Raw genomic sequence first — 24,883 nt, 5'->3', positions numbered from 1 at the left:
GGAAACGGAAGCTGTTTGGGAAGGGAAGGGAAGGGTTGACAGGAAGTCGTTTTGCGTGAGAGCTACACGCGACACGTTTCTCCCTCTTGTTGGATTGCTCTGCGCAAACATAATTTTCATACAAATTAGAAGGCAAATTAAATACACACACAGACAGACAGGCAGGCAGGCAGGCAGGCAGGCACAAGGGTCAATGGGAGCGCGAAGGAGTGCCTATTGGATGTGGGATAAGTGATTTAGCAGCAACTGCGGTGGGTGTGGAGTTGTTCCCTTCTGAAAACTGAACCCCAAAAAGTCACCTCAAAGTGCCAGTTTGATGTTGCTATCATAGCGGACACTTTGCCAGACTTGAGCTCACATTTTTACTTTTGAAAAACTAAAAAACAAATCCAAAAACAACAGCCAAATGCGGCTGCTAATTTGCAAAATTCCCTTTGTACCTGCCACTTCCGCTCAGCCTTCCATTTGTGTGTTGTCATTTGTCAAGGTGGAAGGATGGTTGGATGGCTGAAATGAATGCCATGGAATGGCTGGGGGGGGCGGTGCTGCTGCTTTTGGGCTTTGCTTAACACAATTCCTCGTAGTTTGTGTGTGTTCATGTTAGACATTGTTACAGGGTTGCGGCTGCTGCTGATACTCCTTCGGGCTGACTCCTGTATTTGTTCGTGCTCCTCTCCTCTGCTCTCCTCTGCTCTGCTCTCCTCTCATTGTTTTGCCAAAAGCAAAATCTGCTGTGCTGCTTTGTAACCTTATTCATGCCAATTTATGTAGCATCTTTACATTCTCATTTACTGGAGGCTGTGTTTGTGTTTTCTGTTTGCCCGCCTCTTTTTTTGGGCCTTTGCTGAAGGGCAAGAAGTGCAGTAGATGTATTTATGTGCTGCTGAATTCATCAACAGGTGAGGCCTAAGGCTGCCCTCAAGCTTGTTAAATCCACCGACAAAAGTCGCAGCTAACAGCAGCTATGCAGAGTGCAGTGATTCGATTTGTTTGCCCGCTGTCCAAAGAGCTTTTGCCGGTCTGCTTTTCGTTTTATTTTCCAATTTTGAACGCTGTCACAGCGCAGAGGTGTGTCCTGGCAACCTGCAGGCCATGGCGCATCCAACGCGGCCAAAGAGTTCTTGTCAACCAGCTTTGCTGGCTGCCAATTTGCAGCTTTTGCGACCCGCGGCGAAGCGTGCACAATTTGATTAGCTGACAGTCCTGGACACCGTGGAATGCACAAAGAGCCGAAGGTCCCTGAAGGCCAGCACACTAAAGGGCAGTGCAGAATTGGAATGGGTCTAGGCTGCCTTGAGGCTGTGAAAAGATCAACTTTTCGCTGGATCTTTGCTCAAAGCTGGGTTATGCGAGGTTTGTTTTTGCCAGAATTAAGTTAAGGATTTGCGGAAATGCTTTGCATGCGAATAAACTCGCACTCAGCTCAGCATCGATGTGCTGCCAAATGGTGAGCAGCTGGCAGAACGTTTGACATTTGCAGGGAACAACAAACACTCCGCCCAGAACCAGAAGTGGGCTAGGGTCGAGTGTCGAGTGTCGAGAGAGTCGTATGTGATAGGGATAATAAGCAAAAAGGATTGTCTGTGTGTCTGGGCCTGGGCCTGGGCCTGGTCCTGGGCATTAAGCGCATCAACGTTAATGGTCCACGCCCAGCTAATGGGGCAACAGCCAGCCGGAGAACGGAGAACGGAGAACGGAGAACGGAGAAGTGACATGCTCCAGGATGACATTCAAAGAGCTTAGCTCCGCATGGGAAGTGGACACTTGAAGTGGCCGGGAAGGAGGGCCAGAAGGAGATTATAAAAGTGAAACCAAGCGACCCAAGAGGGCAGACAATGCCGAAGCGGGGCCTGACATTGGTCGAGTGGCAGAACGGAAGGAAAGCAGACTGAGAGCCCGAGAGCGAAACGAACTCAATCGATCATTTCTAGGCAGGAATATGTTGGTGGAACCCAAATAAAGCGCGAGTCTGCGGCAATGTCCTGCACGTAATGGAGTCTGCGAGCATATTAAACAAAGGAAGAGGCTGCCTAATTGGCTGTGCTGATGGTCGCCAGCTGCATGTCTGCCACATGACATGCAGGACACAAGTCCAGTCTCGTATTACATGGCAGCCTGCAGCAACTCAACATTTCAAAGGATTTTGAACATTGAAAATAAATTCACAAAATCATTAAAATTTTTTTTTTTTTTTTTTTTTTTTTTTTTCTCTTTATATTTACAATCTTTTTTTTGAAACAATAAGTAAATTGTATAATTAATATTCACTTAACAGAAATAGCAGTTTTCCAATGAGCCCTGCTCTTATATATAACATCTTTTCAGTTTGTTGGATTTATCTATCAGGGATATCGAGAATGTGGTATCTTTTCAGTCTTCTTACTGTTGGGCTATTGTCTAATAGACTTGAGGCTAAATTATTTTGGTGGTTGTGGAGTCTGTCGATGTATTTCTTACTAGTTTTCTTTATTTCTTCTTTAATGGTTGGAATATTCAGATCTTTGTGGATGTTTGCATTAGATACGTAAAACGGAGCATTGGCAATGTGTCGCAAAGTTTTTGATTGGTAACTTTCAGAGTTATCTCAATATTTGAGTTGCTAGCAGTTGTCATTTAAATGACAAAGGAAAAGGTGATACTTGCTTTTGTTTCTATATGCAAACATAATTCAATTAATCATAAATAAATCATACAACAACAATTTTAAGTGATGCAAAAAGTCGCTGCAAATGAAGCGCACGAAAACTTTCAATAAAAAACTATTTAATTTGGTCATCAAATAAATCAAAATCTTTGTGTTTAAATCCCAAAACATAAGCTCTGGAAGCGGAGTGGTTTGCGTTTATTTATGCATATATTTGAGTTCTTTTATCGTGCCATAAACTTCACAATTGTTCATGTCAGAGGTGCAAACTTCAACTGGAATGGCCCAAAAATGAAATGCAGCAAATGGAATTACTGGGCATAACACGAGTAGAACATGAGTTGGGCCAGGAGCAACTTTAAGCAGCAACTCGGAGGCTAAAGTGTGAGCGTAAAAACGGAATCTGGGCACAAGTTTTGCGCTGGTCAAGGAGGCCACAAAAAGTCGTCTTGATTAGGCGACATAAAACAAGTTAATGACAGCGCTCATTATGCGCCAAAGCCAAAGCCAAAGCCAAAACACACACAGCTGGGTGTCTGTTCCAATGAGCTAGATAGAGGCTACCCCTCGCCGCACCCGCACACATCTTGTGGGCAATTAATCATGCGGGAGGGACCGCTGAGACTTTTCTTTTTAAAGGCAATTTATTGCTTTGCACCCCTGAAAGAATTGATAAATTTTTGAATACGCTGCGGGACACCCCCCCAAAGAAAAATAAACCAAAAATGATGAAAAAAAAAAAAAATCGTTTGCCACGTCAGCAAAAGCGAATAAAAATGATGAAAGACTTGCGCCCGGGGTGGAGGCGGCACTGGGATCGAAATCCCAATAAAATGTCTACAATAAGGCATACAAATGGCACAAATAAACAGAAGGAAAACGGCAGGAAAGGGAGAGGAAGGGAAAACATATTAGAAAATGAAAGCAAGGTCTGCCTCTAACTCTCGCCCTCTGCTAATGAGACTCGGAGCGAAAAGACTGAAAACCGCACACACTTTTCCGTAATAGTTCTGACAGTTTTTTGCCCCATCGCTCGTTGCTTCAGGGTTTTCTCCATGGAAGTGCCATTCATTATTCAATCAAATCGACACGCGTCCAATGGGAAACAACTTTCCTGCATTTGCAGCAATTACAGAGCCTTGGCTCGGCAGGCTTGCAGCTCATGATCGATGAGGTGTGGCCCGGCAATGCAATTACAGAGGGCTGCTCCACGGCCAGTGGCAATGTCTGTCTCTGGGCCTAGATGGAAAATGTATTTCTGCTCATAGAAAGTGTCTCTGGGCAGTGCTGCAAAGTTTTATTTTGGGTTTGCGCGCAACAGAAAGTGTCAGAGAAAACTTTTGGCAAGTGCCTAAAAGGGGTCCTTTTTGCCCCCCTTTTTGTTGCTCAAGTTAAAGTTCACCTGGCGGTCCCCAAAAATCCACTTAAATCTTGGAGAGCAACAAATTCAATAAAAACGATTAGACCCAACGCAAAAGTGTAATTTGATTGGGGTTCCCCTTCCCCTTCTGCTTCTGCTTCTGCTTCTGCTTTCAACTTCAAATGAATTGTCGGTCGACTCGGCAACAATCATAACGTACCATGCAAAAGGCCAAGCAGACAATTGCCATTCTTTACTCTCCCTCTCCCGATTGACATGTAAACAAAGTCAGAGCTGGAGCTGGAGCTGGAGCTGGTTGCAGTGGTCGCCTGCAATTGAGCGTTCACAAATTGCTTTGCCCCACCCAGGAAAAGAGCAACAGCAACAACCACACGGATGCACTCGCCACTCGCCACTCGGCACTCGCCACTCGACAACAGCTCGAACGCCTAGTCATAATTGGCTTTCGGCGTGCAGGCACGTCCGTATGCGAAATGGAAACACTGCACAGCCCTGGCAGGAATTGCATTTTCCCTTTTGCTCATTTGAACTGCGAAGAGCCAGACAGTGTGCACACAGCCAGAAATGATTTACAAATTTAAATAAATACAAATCTGAAGCAGAAACAAACGATGGAGGGAAAGCTGATACATAATTGCAGCTGCTGCTGCTTTTTGTTTTTCTACAACAACTCGAGGACTGCTGGGGACACACTGTCCACTGTCAGCACTCGGTGCTGAGGGAAGGAAGTCTAAGGCTGACCGAATGTGTGCAGCAGTCATCTTATGGCAAGCCGCATGGCAGAGCGAAGCTCCACACTGCTCTGGCATGGCCTGCAGCTTGGCTGCTTCGAGTGGGTAAATCTCTTTAAATACCTGTAGGACCTGACACTCGGACACTGCTGCTGTGGATACCTGCACTTAGGTGTGTGTGTGTGTGTGTGTGTGCTGTCAGGCGAGTGTTGTCCACAGTTATGGGCGCCACAAAAGAGTTGACAAGGAGCAGCAGCAGCAGCATCTAATTGCAGTGCCAGTGGCTGTAATTCTGTTGCCAGTGCCAACCAATGGCAAGTCTGTCTGTGACTGCCCCTCTACTCGATAATGCTAAACTTTTGCCTAATTCAATGAAACCCCAGTCCGCCGAGTTTTGGGGCAACACGCCGACAGTCACTGGCGCTGGACACAAATCTGCTGTCGCTGCTCAATGACCACTCGGACATTTGCCGATAATTGTTAGAGTTCTTTTGTTGTTTAGATAGTCACTTTTCGTGGTTGTTTTTTATATTGTTTCGTGTGTATTTTGCCGCGATAAGTACATGCTGTGGTGTGTGATGTGTGTGTCCTATAAATCACAATCAAAGTCATGTTAACAAGTCGACTGTTTGTTCCCGTCGCTGGCTGGCTGGCTGGCCGGCTGTTGGTCTTTTCACAGACCTTATCTGCTTATCTGTAGTGAGGGGGAGGAGGAGGAGTAGTACCTAATAATAATAATATAAAATAATAAAATGTACATTAGCTAGCGATAGCTCTTCTTTATTTGTTCTGTGCCGGATTAGCTGTGCCTCGTTTTATCTCCTTTGCCTGCAGCTTTCAATGTGCCCAAAAATGTGACAAATAATGAAACAATTGTTGTAGCTTCTGGCTTGTAGCCTGGCAGTGTGAAAGCAAAAGCTTCAGGCAAATTAATTATTATGTAAATACATATTTACATACATTTATGTACACACGTACATGTAGCTGCCGCGAGTGTCTGTTGCTTTGCATTCTCTTGCACAGGAAGTCCGTTTGCCATGGGCTCTGTGTGGGGCTTGTGCATGTCAGAACCTAATCAAAAGCTCATTCAAAATTCATGCACAACAGGTGGAAGGAGCGAAGAGCGAGAGAGAGAGTTCTAGGGTGCCAAAATCTCTCAGAAAAAAGCAAAAAAAATAGCAGGCGCAGAGGGTAGAGGTAGAGGGTAAAAGGGTCTTTTTGGCAATTGAAAATTGCTAAATTGAAGGCGCAAAACATTTAAAGATCTCAATCGAATGTCAAAGAATCCCTTTCGCAATTTTAAATGAATTTAAATGCCAAAATCAAATTGATTTTGGAGCGAAAACAGATGCCGGCCATGGCCCCATAAAGATTTAATTGAATTTCGTGTGAGTTTTTCTGGTTACATAAATGTAACCCAATCATATATAATGGCCACTGATGGATGCGTTCAGAGCGTGTTTAATGTCGACTCAACTGGCTGCCACATAAATATGTGAGCGGCAAAGAATGGGATGGCCTTTGAAGCTGGAAAGTTGGCACAAAATATTCTAATGGCAATAATCATGTGCAACAATCAACCACAGACATTTGTGTGCCACAAACATAATGATTCAATCCATAAATCAACCAACAGCAATATATAACACGACTAAGCGCAGGTGTGGGATTCATCGAAGTGTAAAAAGCAAATCAAATGGCAACGAAAATCATTTGCTCCTTGGAGCTGTCCGAAAATATTCGAATTTCAAAGCGGCTAAACCCTACTCCAACCCCAAACTGCGTCTAGTTTTTGTTTTGTGCTTATTGGGCTGCATAAATGTAAGTGAAACCGCAGTGGGGTGTGGATCTGCCACCCATATCTGTCTCTATCTGCGGGATCGGGCGGCGGGAGGCGTTTATCAGGCTGTGTACTCCCCCCCACACCACAGCTTTTGCTTACATGTGGCCGCAGTTTCGATTATTAATTTCAACTGTCAAATGCACATGTTTTCGGAATGTGTGGGAGGAGCCTATCTATCGCGTGTGTTTGTGTGCCCTTTAATTAGGAGCGAACCGAAAGCAGCAACAGCAAAAGCCTCGAAGCCCCCAAATATCCAAAATGTGAAATGCCAAATCCGGGCTAGATGGGAGCTTGGCATGGGCCTAGAGCCTAAATGAAATTTGATGAACCCCTATGTGTCGTCGTCTCAATGTCCCAGCAGCCAGCAGCCAGCAGCCAGCAATCAGGGGTGAGCGCGCCTCAAATTGATTTCAAATTGCAAATCAAAAACGGGCGAAAGCCGCACCTCCATGCCATTGTGATTTCTGTCGAGTTCTTAACAATACAACAAGAGGCTTCCCTCAAGCTGGGTTGGTTCTCTTGTGTTCTGAGGCTTACAAAATAACCATCAAAATGATGCACAGCTGCGATTGCTTATGCCTCAGCAAACAATAGATAAATGTGCAGCCAAGCAGCTTTCTTGGTTCGAATTTTAATTACAAAATCGGACAGTCCCTGAAGTGCCAGACACCTCCAGAAGCAGCGAGAGGCAGTGCAGCCGCAGCAGCAGCTGGAAAATCGAAAATCGATGGCTCAAGTGGGTGGAGGAGGAGGAGGGAGGAGGGAGGAGTCTCTAGGCCGCAGAAAAGCGAAAATGTTGTGTGGGGTGTGTGTGCCTCCACACAAATCGACGACGACATGGAAAACTGGAAAGCAATCGAACAATCAAACTCAATTATTTCGTTAATTCGAATGGTAAAAAGATGATAAGGTGCTCGCTACTCCGCCTGTTACATTATGAAATGAACTGACAGAAAATTGGATTTCATTTTGCTGGCATCAGGACTCGTTGCTGCTGCCCTGATTTAACTTCATTATCCCAATATTATTTTACACAAAATTCCAGCAAAACTGCAACTGAAACTGACTCGAGCTGTGGCTTCGAGCGTTTCCCATGCGGTAATTGTCTTTTGTTGCTTTTCATTTGACATTTGAAAGGGCGATTGGCAAACAGCCCCGTCCTCCCCCACACATTGTTTTGGCCCATCCCACAGCCCCCTTTTGCCGCTCACTCCTTCCCGCTGACGCCGGCAAAATCAATGCAGAAACTTGTCCAAGCAAATACAAAAATAAATCGTGACCATTTGAACTTCAGAGCCTGTCGGAAAATTTCACGAGCATTCATTTGTGCACCATTAGAGAGGCTCATGGCCAGGGCCAAAAGTGATGGCCGACAGTTTGTCAACTTCGACTTTGTCCCTCGATTTTCTATGCAAATTTTGCACTGGCCCTGGGGCAAACACCCAACAAAACAGATAATCAATAGGCAGAGTCTTGGGGGGTGAATGTTGAATGATTGAATGATTGAATGATTGATTAAGCCAGTTACCAATACTCTCTCTCTCTCTCTCTCCCTCTCTCTGTGGCTGTGTTAATATTTAATTACTTCCCTTTTCAGCTGATTTCATGTAATTGCTGGGCAGAGTAGCCGCAACTTTCTTCGTTTGAATTTTGCGGTTTTCAAGCAAACAGAAAAACCCGCAAACACGTTGTCGTTGTGTTTGAATTATCTGCGGATAAGTGTAAGGCATGTAGATAAAGATGGGGAAGAACTTGCCGCAGCAAAGTGAAAATTGAAATATTACGCATACGCACAATGCCACAAAGAGTAGCAGAAATGTGTGCTAAAAAGGCATTTTAATGATACCCTCTTAATTATACTTAATCAATTTAATTCAAATACATGTTCCCATGCAAAGCATTGCTGAACCCTAAGGATATTCCTCGATGTAAGTCATTTTTGTTGGCCAGAGTCCAGCGTTCAGTCTGCGAAGCCAAAGCCCTGGGCCATGGAGAGTGTATCTGTCTTCAATGCTGACAAAGATTATGTGACAATAAGCTTAGATAATTCATTTGCTAGACACCCCCAAGACACGCAGACACAGAGCCAAGATGCCAGAGAGAGAGCAGCAGCAGCTGTCAGTTGTGTAAATATTTTGTGGCAAGAGTACAAATAGAAATGCTGTCGATAAATCGAAGCACATGACTAGCCTTGCATTAGCAGCTGCGACTTATAACTGATGCCTGGGGGGGGGGGGGAGCATTACAGGAGGGGGGGAGGGGCAGTGGCAATGCTGGAGGCAGCTACTTACACACACAACCAAAGACGAAGAGAGTGCAAATGAGTAATCAAATTAGTGAGAAAATGCTGAATGATTTGGAGTCGGTTTTTGAGTTCATTCTCAGCTGGGAACCACGAGTAATTCCGGAGAGTTCGAGAGAGTTCAACGAGGCATTTTGGCAATGAACTCATCAACAAGGAAACAACAAGACCCAAGAGCAGGAAAAACCCTGCCATAAGCCACCATTGTGCTGCCTCCTCCCGCAACATCTTTGTCTCCACTCCAAACCGTTGAAGCATTTGCACAAATTTTGCATGACGGCGACGACATGTCCTTCTGCTTGTGACAAACAATAACATTTTGGGGAACGATTTGTATTTTAATTCACAGACGGCAGCAAGCAGCCTCTGCCACAGTCGAACACAAATTTGTCTCAATTTGTCTTTTTGCCAATGGCGCACAAAGTTGTGGCCGCTCTCCGACTGCCTGCTGGCCGTGTGCAAATCCTTTGAGAGGGAAGAACCCGTTGCACAGTGTCATCGAAAAGTGTGTGCACATACCCCAGCTGAATGTATAAGCCAAATCTTATCGTCGAAACATGTGCCTGGGCCCCGTAAAGATTTCTTCTGCAGCAAAGAAATTAGAGGCAAAATTTCAAATAGATTTCCCAGTCACCATGTCGCCAATTAATTGCCCCGCACGTCAATCATTCACTCAAGTGAGTAGAACTCTGTCATTGGGCAGGCACAGTGGGCACTGGCCGTGTGGCACGTCAGAGCAGGTCAGAGCCGCTGTCCGTGTGCGTTTCTCGTCGCAGTTTCCACTGTGGGGGCAATTGTTGGTTCTGGGCTGGAGTAGCGCTTGTCCCCAAATACCCAGGTACTTGAGGCATTAAGTCGACTGGTCTCTATCGCATTGAATGCTGAATCTTATCTTATCGACTGCTCGCCCGTCTCGCCCGTCTCGCCCGTCCGCCGTGCCCAGTCGATTATGAAACATTTCGCATTTCGGTTTTTGTGATTAATTTTAAATAAAATAGCCCACAAGAGTCAGAGTAGATTATAAATAAAATCCGCCTTGAATGTTCCCAAAGAGAGAAGGAAGCCAGGCATATGCCGCCTGCCCTAAACGCTTATTTGTCATACTTCTGGCAGTCACTGTGCACTCCAGCAGCAACCAGCAGCCAGATTAAAGCCGGGAAATCTATATGTGGATATGGCCGGGATGTGTCAATATTTATGGGGTCCGAACAAAGTTAATAAATATGAAAATCGATGCAATGCACAACAAGCTTGGACTTGGAATTTGGCACAATTTTACACGCTTCTGGAGCCAGTGCAAATGAATTGGAATTGGAAGCACAACTGCCTGATCTTTGATGGCAATGGATCCTCGCCCAATCAACAAGCTTCGCCAAGCAATTGCCCGAGCATTCAGGTACAACAAATAAAACTCCAAAGAGTCAACGAATTTTTGCATAGCCTCATAATAATATTGCTCAATTTTGCGCATAATTTGTATTCTTTTTCTATATTTTTGCTGTTGTGTTCACCGCAAATCGAATCAAATGCAATCGAGTGCCAAATGATATGCGATTCAAGTGTAAATCTGTACACAGCAGTGTACAATGAGTGGATGATTTTGTGTCCTGGGTATCCGACGAGCATGTGGGATGGATGGCAACGTGGCAAGAGAGTCTCTGCCATTCAGAGAGTTTCATTTTTCTTTTTATGAAATATTAATTAAATAATTCCCGCTTTTCGCTTACCTTTTTGTGCGGTGGAGAGTTTCAGTTGCTGTTTTGTTGTTGCTTTTAGGTGGATTTTTTGGGCGTGGGGGGTGGGGGGTAGCGGTGGCCCGGGCCGTTCGCCCACCAACCTGACTTAGGGCACAATTTGTTTTAATTGCTTTTTAGCTGCAGATTTTGGTGTTTTTTTCTTTGTTGTTTTGTTTTATTTTTTTAGATTGAATGAATTTTCTGTTTCGTTTCTTAATTTGGGCTGTGTTTTCTTTTGAATTTGTGTGTGTGTGAATTTATCTGTTGGAGCTTCAGGTGGGATCAGAATGTGGAAATTAACGCGCAATGCAAACAAAAGAGTGGCATAAAATATACACAGAGTCAGAGTCAGCGTCAGAGTCAGAGACTTAGCGAGTAGCGAGTGTGTGTACTCGTTGGTTTTCTGTTCTGTTCATTTTGATTTGTTTTCTTTTTGGATTCTCTCTCTCGTATTCTCTGCTTCTCTTGCAATATTTTACGTCCTTGCTTTTCTTTACACCTTTGTGACTTTTTGTTTGTTTTTTTTTTCGTTCGCCGTTTAGCTTTTGGTTTATTTTTGTCGTTCTGTGTCGTGATTTCGTTCGTTGGTTCCGTTTGTCCGTTGGCTCGGCCCGGATCAGGGCACCGCACAGTGGTGGTGGTGGTGGTGGTGGTGGTGGTGGTGGTGGTGGTGGACTGCGAACTGCTCATCCACTCGACTGCTCAGTTTTATAAATAAGTTTTTCGTTATTTGGTTTTTTCGGTTTTCGGCAGCCGAGGCAGCCGAGGCAGCCAGCATCGGAATGGCCAGGCAAATGAATTTTAAGCCAAGCTAACACAATGTTGAATTTTGTGCCACACACACACACACACGGCCCACACACCCAGCAGACACATCCATCTAGACATTATCATGTTCAAGTATCTGTGAGATACACTCGACAGGCAGGCAGCTCCTAGCTTTCCCACTTCTTGGCTGCATCAGGGGAATGCGTTAATTATGCGACACGAGCGGCACTTAGCCAGCCACAGAGCCACAGAGTATCCCCACCTCCGCCCACAAGCATTTCAATTTTGATGAATTCCTCAGACAGGGAATGTGCTCTGCCTGTTTTCCCTTCAAACATTATTGTGTGTGCATTTTCCACCCACCCATTAGCACCCATTACCACCCACCCTTTGGGCACATGTTCTGGTTATGTTTTGGCAAACTGATTACAGAAACTTTGCTCTACGCATATTGATTATTTAAATTGTTTAAATATCCTGACTATTCACTCATTTGGCAGCATTCAATGTCTTGAATTTCATTACAAAGAGCCACAGAGCCACAGAGCCACAGAGGCACCTTCGCTGCTCAAATGATATTCGGAACCCCGTCAAAATTCTTCGGAAATTTCGCATTTAATTTTCTTATTTTCATCATTTGTGTGTCTGTCAAAAAAGACCAACAGATATATAGAACAGAAATATTTTTAAATTGTTTTGTCAGCCGCAAAACCAACACACACACGAAAAAAAGAGTTCGACGAAATGTGTTAATTTTCTTAGGCCCCATTTGTGTGATTGTTGCTGGCTGGTGTGGCGAGGGGCTTTCTATAGGCGAGGTCCAATAATTTTTGATTGCTGCCAAAAATTCTCAGACAGACGGCCGCATTTCGCTGGCTGACTAAGTGAAGGCGGCGGTGGGCCCAAAACCCACAGCGAAATAGAAGTGGACGACGAGTGCCTGTCTGTGTCTCTGTCCCCGCACTGATATCCGGCTCTACACACAATCGAACACATTTATTTTATTTATTTTGTTTGTGTAGAGTTTATGCGTTTATTACGCTAATTGTTGTTGCTCTTGTGGAGCAGCCGGCGGACAGCAAGTGTCTTTTGTGCTGATTTTTTGTAGCTTGACTCATCGATAGTTTTCTATTAAAAGTTTTCTTTTTGTTTTGTTTTCCTGCTGCAAGCTGCAAGTTTTGATGGGGGAACTCAGTGTTTTCCAGCGCGCTTCAATAATTGCCAATTCGAACTTGCAGATTCCTCGGTCTTAGTTGTGGAATTTGTCTCTTTTCACGACAGTTGGAGGCTAACTATTGGACCTTTGAGTGCTTCAAGTTAATGCTAATTCTAACGAGTATTGCCTTAATCTTTAGCTCTGAAATTGCTCTTCTCCTAATCATAATCTTTGCTAAGTTAACTCTAAATTGTAGTCCTATTTTTAGCCGCTTCTATTCATATTTTGACACCATTGGAAGCTCACTTTGCCCCCTGCAGCATCATCAATCAACTTGGTTTTATTTTTGGCCTGGACTTATCACCATGTAGCCCCGCACAACAAAATATTTATGCCCAATCGGCGATTAATCAGTGGTACAATTTATAGAAAACCAATGATAACAATCAATAAATGCGATTATTTGACGTTTTCTCTGTTCCCCATACCCATTCTTGGTCTTGGTCTTGGCTTCCCTTTATGGCATTTTCTCATATTGCTATTCCACCTCCACTGCTCCGGGTAAGCTTGCCATGTAAGGGAAGCGGCTTCAACCCTGCAACAAGTTCTTCCGCGACAAGTTTTAAGTTTTAGTCAAAGGTTCGTGGGTGTCTCTTATTGGAATATCAAGTTTAGCCCTTGCCACTAGTTCTGTTCCACCTTCACTTTTTTAGTTGATTTTTGTATTTTGTTTTTAAATTTTTAGGTTTTACATTTTTTTGTGTGTGGCGTTTCGAACTGCCAATTGCACTTTCAGTTGTGCACTTTGATTTGCCTTTGCCTGAAATTTGTATACACTTTTTTGTTTGTCTGAAGCACCTTCGACACTCAACACGCGACGAAACAAAAAAAAATGAAGCACTTTGAAAAAAAGTTATATGGGGTGGGTAGGGGTAGGGGGAAAGTAGTAGTAGTAGTAGGGCAAAGACCACACGCACACTCCACTCCACTCGTAAAGATGTTGGCTTGGTTGGGATGTTGTTTGTTGACGCTGGCGGGGCACGTGCTGCTGCGTGCTGCGTGCTGGCGCTGCCGCTGGTGTATGGCTGTGGCCACTGCTGTGGGTGGGTTGCTGCTTCTACTACTGCTTGGCGCTCACTAACTGCTTGGCTGCTAGCCGCTGCTGCTGCTGCTGCTGCTTGACTTTCACGCTAAACGACTGCTTTGCAACTGCTTGGCGGCATGGGCGGCAAAGCAGCGATAACGGCACTCTGGGCCATCGGGCGTCGGGCATCGGGCATCGGGCACGACCATGAAGTAACTATAAGGAGGCCTCGTCGGTGGCAGAGTTACTCGTTGCTTTTCCTAATTTTCAGTGCTTGTTTGCTTGTCGACGCGAAAGGTTGGTTGCGGAAAACATTTTTTTTTTCAAACTATTTCAAAATGTTTATTTTTTTTTATAAACAGACTACTATTATTACTATTAAAAATTAAACGATGTAACAACTATTATGTTTTTTCACATTGCCTTCAAATGATTAATCAGCACACTCCATTGTCGTTGCCCTCACACTTACAGCGAGAGCCCTTTCAATCGCACTTTTCACTCGCACGTTTGCCTAATTTTTTCCGACGAGACCGCCTTATATAGTTTCTTCATGGGCACGACCAGCCTGTTCAGCATGTTCGAGCGCGTTCGCTTTTTCCCTTCGAACATGTTGCGAGTGCACGTCGGAGCACGGACAAACAAAAACAATTCAGGCAGGAAATTGGCAGCCGATGCTCAAACAAGGAATCGGGCAAATAAACTACATTAATCGAAATGCTGCTCAGGTAGGAACTAGCCAAAATGGTTGGAGGAGAAGGGCTAACCCTGGGACAAGGCTCATTTGCATATATTTTGAAATATTGTCTTATGTTTAAATATATATTTTAAAATCTTTAAATATTAAATGGAATTTGTATCTTGCAGCTAACATACAATTTCCTTAAATTGTTTTCAGTGAATGTTTAATTAATAAAATAAAACAAAAGTTCTAATAGACAGAAAGAATTTAGCTCACATTTATTTGATTTATTTCTGTGCATGTAATTCAATAAATAAAATAAAAAAATGCCCTTTAGCAGTGGAATAATTTTGAAAACATTCTCTAACATATTCTATTGGCATTTCGAACACTGTGTCGGTGCGGAGGGAGCCAACATGTTGCCACCACAGTCAGAGTCAGCGGCAGAGTCCGAGCCAGAGCCTAGACTAACATGTTGGGCTGGCTGGCTGACTTTGTGGGGCATTTGTGTGGCCGAGGCCCTCAGCAAACATCAGGCAGCAGAAGCTAGGCCCGGGACCAAAAATCGCAACAGGAATGACAACGATTATGATGATGAGGATTCGTATAGCTTTTGGTTTGGGCATTCAACGTATTCTTGTCCCCGGCGTGCATTAGTCATAGGAATTGTGCAGACAACAATGGCCGGTTACGGCATTCAGGGTAGAATTTGTGCAACGCGGCGTATGATTAACAAAATTAGCAAACATTTATCAACAGCTGCACAAGGGCGGCCGCCCGAGGGAAGCCGCAGCGCGGGAGTGGAATTACTCGGAAAAACTAGAACAACAGATGGAAATAAAAAAAACTTTTGTCAACTTTTATGACAAGTTTGTTGCTCTGTTCCCGTTCTCCTCTCTCTGCCACTCTCTCTCTCTCTCTCTCTGAAATTCCTAACTCAATTTTTGTTTCAACATTTGAATATCTGTGTGCTTTCTTCTCACTTTTGCTATTTGTTTTTATTCCGCCGCTTTTCATTTCATATATTTTTTATTTATTTTTTTGTATTCTCTCTTCAATGTGGTGCGGTGGGTTTGAGCAAGTGGTTGGAGCTTGTTTTATCCAAAGATCGCGCGTTTCATAATTAAACAAACATGGTTAGGCCCGTGTACGTTGGGGTAAACTTTGCCAAGTTCCAAACGAACATTCCAATTTATATTTAAACACTTTCAAGTCTTAACAGACGCTTTTATGCAATAAGCCTTAGAGACAAAGCATTTATTATGGCATTGTTTTAATTTAGTACAAAAGGTAAAGCTTTTCCGCCTGATTGAGCGCCTTTTCTTAAGTTTATTTTCGATGCTTTTCTCTTGGTATTCAACTGGCTCAGCTTGCTATATCCGATTAAAATGCACAGCTTGTCTCACACACAATCAGCTTCAGCTTCATCTTTAATTCTCCTACCCCGTCTTAGTCTTTTCCTCAGCCTCTTGCGCTGACCCTCAACCCTGCAGCCTCAACTTCAAGTGCAATTGCAATGGCAATCCATTTGATTGCCTTTGTGTTTGCTTGTGCATTTCATACGAGTCTTGGCCACACACATATTTTGTTTCTCTCTCCCTCCAAAATGAATCCTTTTGCTGCTCTTTTTTTCCATTGACTCTTGATATAATTGCTTGTTTTTGAGCAGGAAGCAATGTGTCTGTATATACCCCACAATACCCTTATACATTTCATAGTTTACATAATTAAGAGCAGCGAATATTGATGGGAAATGGGGAAACGTCAGTAAAATTGATTGAAAACATGTCGAGCAAGAGAACCTTTGACCCACCACCGCCTCCGCCTCCGCCTCCGCCTCCAACTTGTCCCCTTGTTTCTCCTCTTTTTTAGCGGTTCTCTTGCTTTGTGTGTCTCTCTCAATTATTGACGAGCAGACAATCTACAGGGGTTGGACCAAGAACAACTGATGAACTCCCTAATGAACTGGGCAAAAGCTCATTAAGCTGGACTCACAACATACACACTGGCACCTGTGCCAGGTAATTTCCCATCCACTCGAAACTTATATCTACAAAAATCATTCAAGTATGGACTTGCACTTGAGTAATTAAAACTATTCCTTTTACTTACGATTAACTTGGATTCTTGCTAAAAATACTGTCAAAACATTCCAAAAACTCACCTGCAAAGAAAGGAAATAGGAAGTGAAAATTGTGGATTAATAAGTTGCGACAAAAATGTGTGCTGGAAAATGGCGTATAATTTAGGAAATATTTACTCAAGTTTCTTTTGCAATTGCAATATTAAATATTTCCATCACAGCTTAAAGCTTAAATCTGCAATTTATTTGGAATATAATTTATGTGCTCCACATTCAGCAGGCGGGGGGTCTTGAAGTTATTTTTGAACATTTACATAAGCATTCTTAATCTTCTATCTTCAGTTCATTTTTTATATATTTACCCATGCCATTTATTATTCTATTGAAATGCTTTACCGTCGACCATTTTAATATTTAATAATAAAAAGCAAAGCATCTGCCACTTGAAACGATACGAAATAATATGTACATTTTCAGACCATTTGGTATTTTTGTTTCCCCATCAATTTATATAGAGATTTTTGATGTAATTTTTATTAAATATTTGGTGTTTTGCATCTTTAACCTCAATTTCCTGTGCAGTATTGTGGGCGGTTGTCACAGGCAGAGGCAACTACAGGCGGCTACATATCAACTCAATAATGAAAGTTTTTATTTTCCTGGAATTGCAACTGCCACTGCTGGGGGGGGGGGGGGTGCGGACACAAAGGCACAGTGGCAGGGACATTGACTGGCTCTTTGACTGCCGCAAAGAGTTCTCAGTTGCAGGAGTTGGCCTTGAATCCCACTTCCGATTGTACTGAGATTGGTTCCCCTTCCTTTGGCTGCGAAGCATCCAACTGGATCGCAAAAGCTTCGCCAATGGTGTGGAAAGCTTCGCTGGTAAAGGGCTCGGGTAAGCCAAAGCTTTGGCGAAAGCATTCAGGCCTCGGCGGCGCATGGCGAAAGCTTTTATCGCAAAAAGCTCCTCCATATCCATGTCATATCTGCTGCAAATAAAGCTGCAAAAAGCTGCCTTCGCTTGTCCCGCGTTTAGTTTGAACTTAAAATTTGAATTCAGTTTTAGGCAGCCAAAAATTTGACAACAGTTTCAGCAAATAAATCAATTTAAAATAAATATAAAATAAATCAAAAATATAAATAGAAATATATGTTGAAAAAACATTGCATAAATAAATAATAATAAATCAAATTACGCCATGTGCGCGCACCTTGGGCACACGCCTTGGCTATTGATTAATTATTGGATTTATTTTTGGCCTGACCTGACCCGTTCCGTTCGCTCACTAGTTTCCATGGCCCAACCAGACTATAAATAATCTCCATACACACACACACACATACATGTGTACATTTTGCTGAAGTTCAATGACTAGCAACAAGGGAGCTCCACTCAGGCGTGAGTTATTGGCAGGCTGCTGCTGCCCAAAAGTGTCCCGACCAGCATGCTGGAGGCGCCACTTGTCATCACAAAGTTGCACAATGAATTTGAGGGAGTGAACTCTGTGTGCGTGTGGGTGTGCAACAGTTGCCATCAATGTTGATTACACACATTAAATGGTACAAGAAGGGGTTCGGACTCTCACATGTATTATCCAAGAAACTAATTGGAAGTGCCGGAAGTGCTGAAACACACACAAAAACGTTGCCACAAATCTGTATAGATGAATCGGATGCTCGAAATGCTTAAAAACACCCACAACCCGGTGGGAAAAGCGGAGTCATGTGATGCTTACAGACACTCTTCTGGCAGCTGGAGATAATTTTATCTCAACAAAGGTTCCCGCACAGGGTTTGGGCCACAAAGTGACAGCCTAAGTACCTATCAAAAGGGATTTCGAATTTAATTTTAGAACATTTAATTGTACAAACAAAATGTCTGACTCTGATTAAATTTCCTTTAAATTAGTGCAGGACTCAGCTCAAGCCTCACCTCAGCTCACACAGAGAAAATGTTTCACAGTCCAGTGGCCAGAGGAGCATTGTCAGGGAAGGTTCATTTCCGCTGTGGCCACACAAAATGGCGTGCAAAATGCAAAAAAGAAATGAAGAGCAGAGCAAAAAGAGGCTTTCAACATTAACACACGCGATGTGGGTCTCTGGCATCTGTGGCACTGCCAGGTGGCAAGCAAGCAAGCATCCAAGGACAGGGACAATTGCATGTGTAATTTGTGTTTAGTGGGCTGGAAGCGAACTTATCCAACAACAGCTCACCAGTGCCAGCGCTCCACTTATTGTTTCAAACAACAGACAAAAGAGAGAGAGAGAACAGGTGAAACTTTCAGCGAGTTGTGTGCAAAAATTCAACGAGTGTATGTTCGAGCGAGTGCTCAATAGTCAAGCAATCCAATGAGCATTTATCAGTGGTACACCAAGTGCAGGACTCTGCATCGATCAATAGTTCCTTGCTCTTTGATTGGCAGTCTTTTCTGACTGTTTCCATCCACAAATCACCTTCAAATAAATCACATTTAAGTACACCCAATCGTAAATCGTTTTAGTTCGATTTGTTTATTTAATTTTGCATATTTTTGGTGTGCTCTAAAGCTGATCCTTTCGCTAACCACACGTTCTGGCTGGGCATTGCTGCTGTCCTTTGGGTTCCTTCTTGCAGCGAGTGTCCTTCTTACAGTGGGGCCTCTTCGTTTTACAGCTGGGTTTCTTTTTAGTTGTCCTACACGGTGGCTTCTTGCTTGATTTTGTTGTGGTGCATGTCGCTCCAGGGGAAGCCGTGGTGATTGGTGTCTCAGTTTGTGGCCAGGACACCGTGCAGCATGTCGGCTCGCAGCGCGCCATCGTTGTGGTCTCACACGGTGGCTTCGGTGTCGTTCCAGGCGCAGCTGTCGTGATGGGTGCTTCAGTCTGTGGCCAGGATAACGTACAGCAAGTGGGTTCGCATCTGTCAATCGTTGTGGCCTCACTCGTTGGACCACAAGGCTCTTCCTCCTCCTCATCAGCAGAGTAATCGCTGTCATCATCGTCACTCACGTCCTCTTCATCTACGATTGACCCACAGACCTCGATGAGGGCCACGGCCACAATCAGTCCAATCAGCCAGAGAAAGCGCATCGTGAATACTGCCGACTGGAGCAGCCAAACACTTGCGCTATATATACCAAGTGCATATATAAACGGGTATATATTATTATTATTATTATTATATATATATAAATGTCTTGTCCATTCTGCAGTATATGTGCGGGTGGGTGTCGCGTACCCATCATCCATCGCCTTCCATAAATATTTGCTTGTTGGAAAGGTCTGTTTTTCATTTTTGGCTCTCACTCGCTTTACTTTGCGCGTTTTTTATTTTACTCCATTTATTTTTTGTTTCTCTTTTGTTTCTTTTTGTTGTATATTTTTGAAGTTTGCACAGCGACAGCTGCTTATTACCATATTGATTGCCTTTAAGGGTTTAATTTTCTTTAGGCTTCTTCAAGTTATTTTGTTCAATTACGCGTTTTGGTGACTTGGATTGAGGTGAAGATCGTTGCTTATTAAAATGATTATTCCTACTTTTATGATGGGAATGGGAGCGTTTTTTGAAGTAAATCTTGCTGACCAAAAAATAGTTCTAAATCCACAGAAAATAAATCCCTGAAATCCCAATTAAACATTTGTTTTAAAAATACATAAAAATGTGTGCGAGCCCGAATCGATTTTTTTCCGGAAGTGGAAATTGTGTGAGAAAACTGGCGAAATATTTGATTTAAATATATTTTATGCAGAAAATAAATCTATTAAGTACTTATATACAAAAAAATGCGCTATAGTTTTTAAGAATATTTGAAAGCTGCTATCGCTAGAACCCCTTTGTCACATCTCCAGAGCAATCAACTTTCTATTGTTTTCGGGGCTGAGGCTTTTGTTGCCAGAACGCGTGCCCGGCCTTGGCGTTGGGCAAACATAATTTGGACTATAAAATGCGACGAGAAACTTAGACAATGTGCCAGAATACGGAGCCAACTGTGTGAGAATGAAGTACGAGAAGCGATCCCTGCTGCTAGCCCTGCTCTGCCTGGGCATGTGCCTCGCCCTGGTGGCGGGGCAGGCGCCGGACGATGGGGAGGGCGCAGAGGACAGTGGCACCACCACCGATGTGGGTGGCGCTGATGAAGACGGCTCAGGTCCACTGGAGGATGCTGGTGCAGATGGCGGCGGTACCGAAGTGGATGGCGACTATACCGATTCGGAGCCAGCACCTACACCAGCTCCACCACCACCACCATTACCAAAGAAGAGGAACAGCAACAACAACAAGAAGAAGGCTGCAAACAAGCGCGCCGGCAACAAAAACAAGGCCAACAGCAAAAGGACCGCCGCTGCCCGAAAACGCAACAAGAACAGCGCCCGGAATACCAGCAACAAGCGCAGCGCCGCTCGTGCCAACGGAAACAACAATCGGAGAAACCGACGCGCCACCAACAACAAAGCCAGAAGGGCTCGCGGTTAGGGGAATGGACTCCAGCTCCAACAACAACAAAAAGTGTATAGCAAAATAAATTTTTTTTTCTACAGATTTAATTCTGATTTTGTTGCATTTTCTTAGTCTATTTTTTGTGTGTGCTTTTTTGTTTACTTTTTTTCATAGTGCAACAAATGAAATATTTCCTATATGATGGATATTTGTGTGTCATTTTTTGATGATTATATGAGCGAAATAAGCGCAAAAATGAGCAGAAAGAGCGTCGCGAGGTGACGTCTTCAGCACATTGCGCTCTCTTTTGGGGACCATTAGCTGCGCTCCTGGTGAATAAGTTACCAATTACTTCTCCAAGCAGCGGACAACGTCACCTTGCAAGTAACCAAATAAATGGCAACTTTTTCAACATTATAAGTTATTCAGAGGAGTCCTTCTCAGCACATTATAGTTGTGTATTATAGTTACTCCTCCATGTGACATCCAAAACGCAGCCTACAAATAAAATCAACATCTTTGACTCCTGTTCCTTTATTGTATTGCTATTGTTTGTATTTGTTTTTGTGTCTGCAACAACCTGTGGGTGGTAGCCTGAAAGTTTTGTCACTTAACTTTTGTAATTCGATTAAGTCTCGACTAGCTGGAAATTGATTTGATTGCAAGTCGCTAATTGCCACCCCGTCTCTTGCCACACGGTCTCTGTTTTCATTGGGCTAACTTTTCAGTTAGTTAAAGTTGATTTTCTAGTTAGGTGTGGGCGTTGGGCGTATTCGCAAACAGCTTGACAATGAGAGTCTACTACTAGCCACGTTGTGTGTGTGTCTGTTTTGCCCTGGCTCTTGTCTGACGGTGGCTCTGCTGCTGGCTGTGTGTATGGTAATTTAATAACAACCTGACGAACATTTGTGCAAACGTTGCCAAAAAAAAAAAACCAAAATGCCAGACTCGTTTTGTTTCGTTTTGCTTCTTCAGACTATTTTGCAAATATCTATTATTTTGTTGTTGCTTTTTGGCTTATCTAGGGCGGATGCGTGTCAAAATTATGAAGAAACTATCAAAAATGATTCACTTTCATTTGGCTGATCTGCCACAATGCTACAAATGATGATACGATGATACAAAGGCCATCAAATATTGATCTCCGTCTGCGAGATTGAGATCGTCTGCTCCAAGACCAAAACCAGTTCCATTAAATTTCCTTTTTAAATTTTCTTTTTAGCATAAAAACTAACATATTTTGGACACACACAAATAAATAAATCCATATGTAAATATGTAAATACATTATTTGCCGCATGGTCTGTTTGTGTCTTGATTTGTTCGTCCCTGCGTCATTTGGCAATTTAGTTAGAGTTTGTGTCGTCGCCCCCGCACAGAAGTTAGCGACGAGACCCCCTGTGGACTCGACGACTTTTGCTTCCTTCTAACGAGCAATTAAGTTATGCACGTTGATTGATTGATTCTAATTGATGGATTGGCGCAAAAAAGAAACAAATTCAACCTTAAGACGACCAAAAAAACAAAATTCAACAGCAGTAATTTCTCATTATGGCTATTAGATAGTCTCATTTGCAGTTCCAGGCTACAACATTCGAGCTTCATCGATTGCTTGCTGGTCGTATCGTTAGCAAAATGAGGTTCAAAGCAAGCGAATGATGAAAATCAATTATAAGATGGAGAATTAACCGAAGTAGAAAATATAGCGGAGAAAGAGCGGCGCTACAAGCTTGGAAACAGTGGACTTATTCTAAGCTTCATTCTATCACAATTACAGTATACATATGTTCTCGGGCAGCGGCCGCCAGCTTCGCTTACCATGTGCATAGAAAAAGAAGATCACGAGAAGCGCAGCGTAAAAGCTTCGTGTGGCTTCGGCCTATGCGCTGATAAGCAACTTCGTGTGGGCTGTGCACTATTGTTGGGCTACCGCAGCGGCAGAGAAGCACAAAACGTTTTTGGGCTTCGTGCCTGTGCACTTCTGTGAGAGCACAAAAATATGCGTGTATCTGCGCACCCACCCCTGGATTAGAGGTAAACAGTTGGATCACAAAGCCAGAGAGCAAAGTAGCCAAAGCAAGCTCTCGCTCTCTCGCTTACTGTCCCTCTCTGCAACTCTCTCCGAGGTATGTAAATGCATTGTGGAGATCCGTTATTGTACCAAGTTATTGTACAAGTGCGATAGAGAAGCAAGAAATGTTTTTGGGTTCGTGTCTGCATGTGCATTTTGTGTGTGCAGACAACAGAAACGAAATCAAAAACGTTTCTTGCTTCTCTGCCGCTGCGGCAGCCGAAGAGTAAGTAGTGCACGCCTGTACATGTATGTAACTAGCAAACGAAGCTTGCCGTCTTCTGATTTACAGTTAAATTTGTGATATAAACTTACCGAACATTGGCCAGGGTGTGACGACGATTCTTGAGATAGCGACTGTGGTACTTCTGCAGATCCCCGATGGAGCCCTGTTCGGCCTGCATCTTGCTGGTGGGCAGCAGCTGCGAGTTGCTCGGGTGCGAGGAGGCTAGTGCTGAGGCCGACGACGAGGTCAGGCGATGGTGGGCCGCAACGCTGACGCTGCTGCTGTTTTGGGTATTGGTGGTGGTGTTGCCGGTGCTGCCGCCGCTGGAGGCGAGCGTCTCGTTCGAGTTGCTGCCAATGACGGTGGTGGCCGATGAGGAGTTGCCGGTGGAGCCGATGGGTGCTAGGACGATGCGCGACCAGCAGGACTTGTGCGGCTTGCGGAACTTAAGCTTGATGCGTGGCGACGGTGTGGAGGCACTGCCGTAATCGGTGGCCTGGCCAGCACTGACCGATCCAGCTCCTCCGGCCGCTGTGGCCGGTCCCGTGGACGATGAGGTGGCCGACGAGTGATGTACACTCTCACAGCTGCCGCAGTAGCCCGCACCAGCGATTGTGATGGGCGGTAGGGTCTCTGTGCACTGGCTGCTCAGGGACAGCTGCTTGGAGTTGGCCTGCTCGGACTCTTCCTCCTCCTTGATGTGCGGCAGTGGTGATGTCTGTGGCTGGCAGCTGCAGCGCGACTGCGTCTGGCTCTGGCTCTGGCTTTGATTGGGATTCTGGTTCTGGCTCTGACTTGGATTTGGATTTGGATTCGGATTCGTGCTGCTGCTGTACAGACTGGATGGGCTGCTCGTCAGCAGATTGACTGGGGCAGTGACTGCTGTCGTCACCGCGGCGCTCGTCACTGGCTGAATCAGGCTGCCTGCTGCTGCTGCTGTTGTGGTGGAGCTGGGACCCCCAAGCTGCTGCACCACTGCAGTGGGTGAGACACTCGCGTCACTGAGGGTCTCTGGTTCGGCTCGACGTGCCACTAGGCCGCTGGCCAGGGATGCGGCGGCTATGTCAGCGGCGCTCAGTTGCTGCTCCAAGTCCTCGTCCACGTCGTTGATCAATGTCTTCAGCGAGATGGGCGTTGTCACCGATGTACCGCCAATGGTGTCGGCCAACGAGTGTTTCTTCTCGACGCTAGTATACGCTTCCAGTACGGACTCGCTGCTGATCAGCTGTCGGTCGCCTTCTACTACTCCTCCTGTTCGTGTTCCTCCTTCTTTGCTTGGTGATTGATCACCTTTGGTGGCTCTCCTCTTGGCCTCGTCCTGCTCCACGCCCGACTGATGCGGACACTTTTGCTGCTGCGGATCAGCGGTGTCCGAAATGTTCTTGTTGCTCTTCGGTTCGTCCGGTGTCTGTGCGGGTGTTTGGGGCGGACTTGTGGCGGGGGCTGCGGAGCCGCCCCCGCGACAAGGTAGGCAACAGCGAAACACTGTGCCACCGAAGCACTTGGTTCTTGTCTTTGATTTTCGCTTGCCTTGCCCCTTGCTGCCGCTCCCACAGCCGTTCCCAGCCGTACAACCCGTTCCTTCGCCTGCACCCACTCCCGCTCCGCCTCCACCGGCACCACCGCCCCCGCCGCCCCCACTGGCTGCCAGGCCGTTGACGTTACAGTTGCCACCTACTGCAGCCGTTCCACTGTGGCCGTTCCCGTTTTCGTTTCCGTTGCTGCTGCAGCTGATGCGATGCTGAAAAGGAACCAAAAC

At 44.7% G+C, this 24,883-nt stretch overlaps 1 protein-coding gene across 4 annotated transcripts in view; it reads right to left on the bottom strand.

Annotated features, from left to right (window-relative positions):
* LOC117581566 (cAMP-specific 3',5'-cyclic phosphodiesterase) overlaps window positions 1–24,883 on the bottom strand; it is a 97,541-nt gene that overhangs the window by 72,479 nt on the left and 179 nt on the right. For all 4 annotated transcript variants that reach the window (XM_034268898.1, XM_034268899.1, XM_034268900.1 and 1 more), the window contains exon 2: window positions 23,214–24,865. In XM_034268898.1, coding sequence (XP_034124789.1) covers window positions 23,214–24,865 — 1,652 coding nt within the window. The remainder of the gene's footprint in view (window positions 1–23,213; window positions 24,866–24,883) is intronic.

This window comes from Drosophila guanche, unplaced genomic scaffold (genome assembly GCF_900245975.1).
Source record: "Drosophila guanche unplaced genomic scaffold, DGUA_6, whole genome shotgun sequence".
NCBI lineage: Eukaryota > Metazoa > Arthropoda > Insecta > Diptera > Drosophilidae > Drosophila > Drosophila guanche.
The sequence above is the reverse complement of the archived record's forward strand: the minus strand, read 5'-3'. Positions and strand labels throughout refer to the sequence as shown.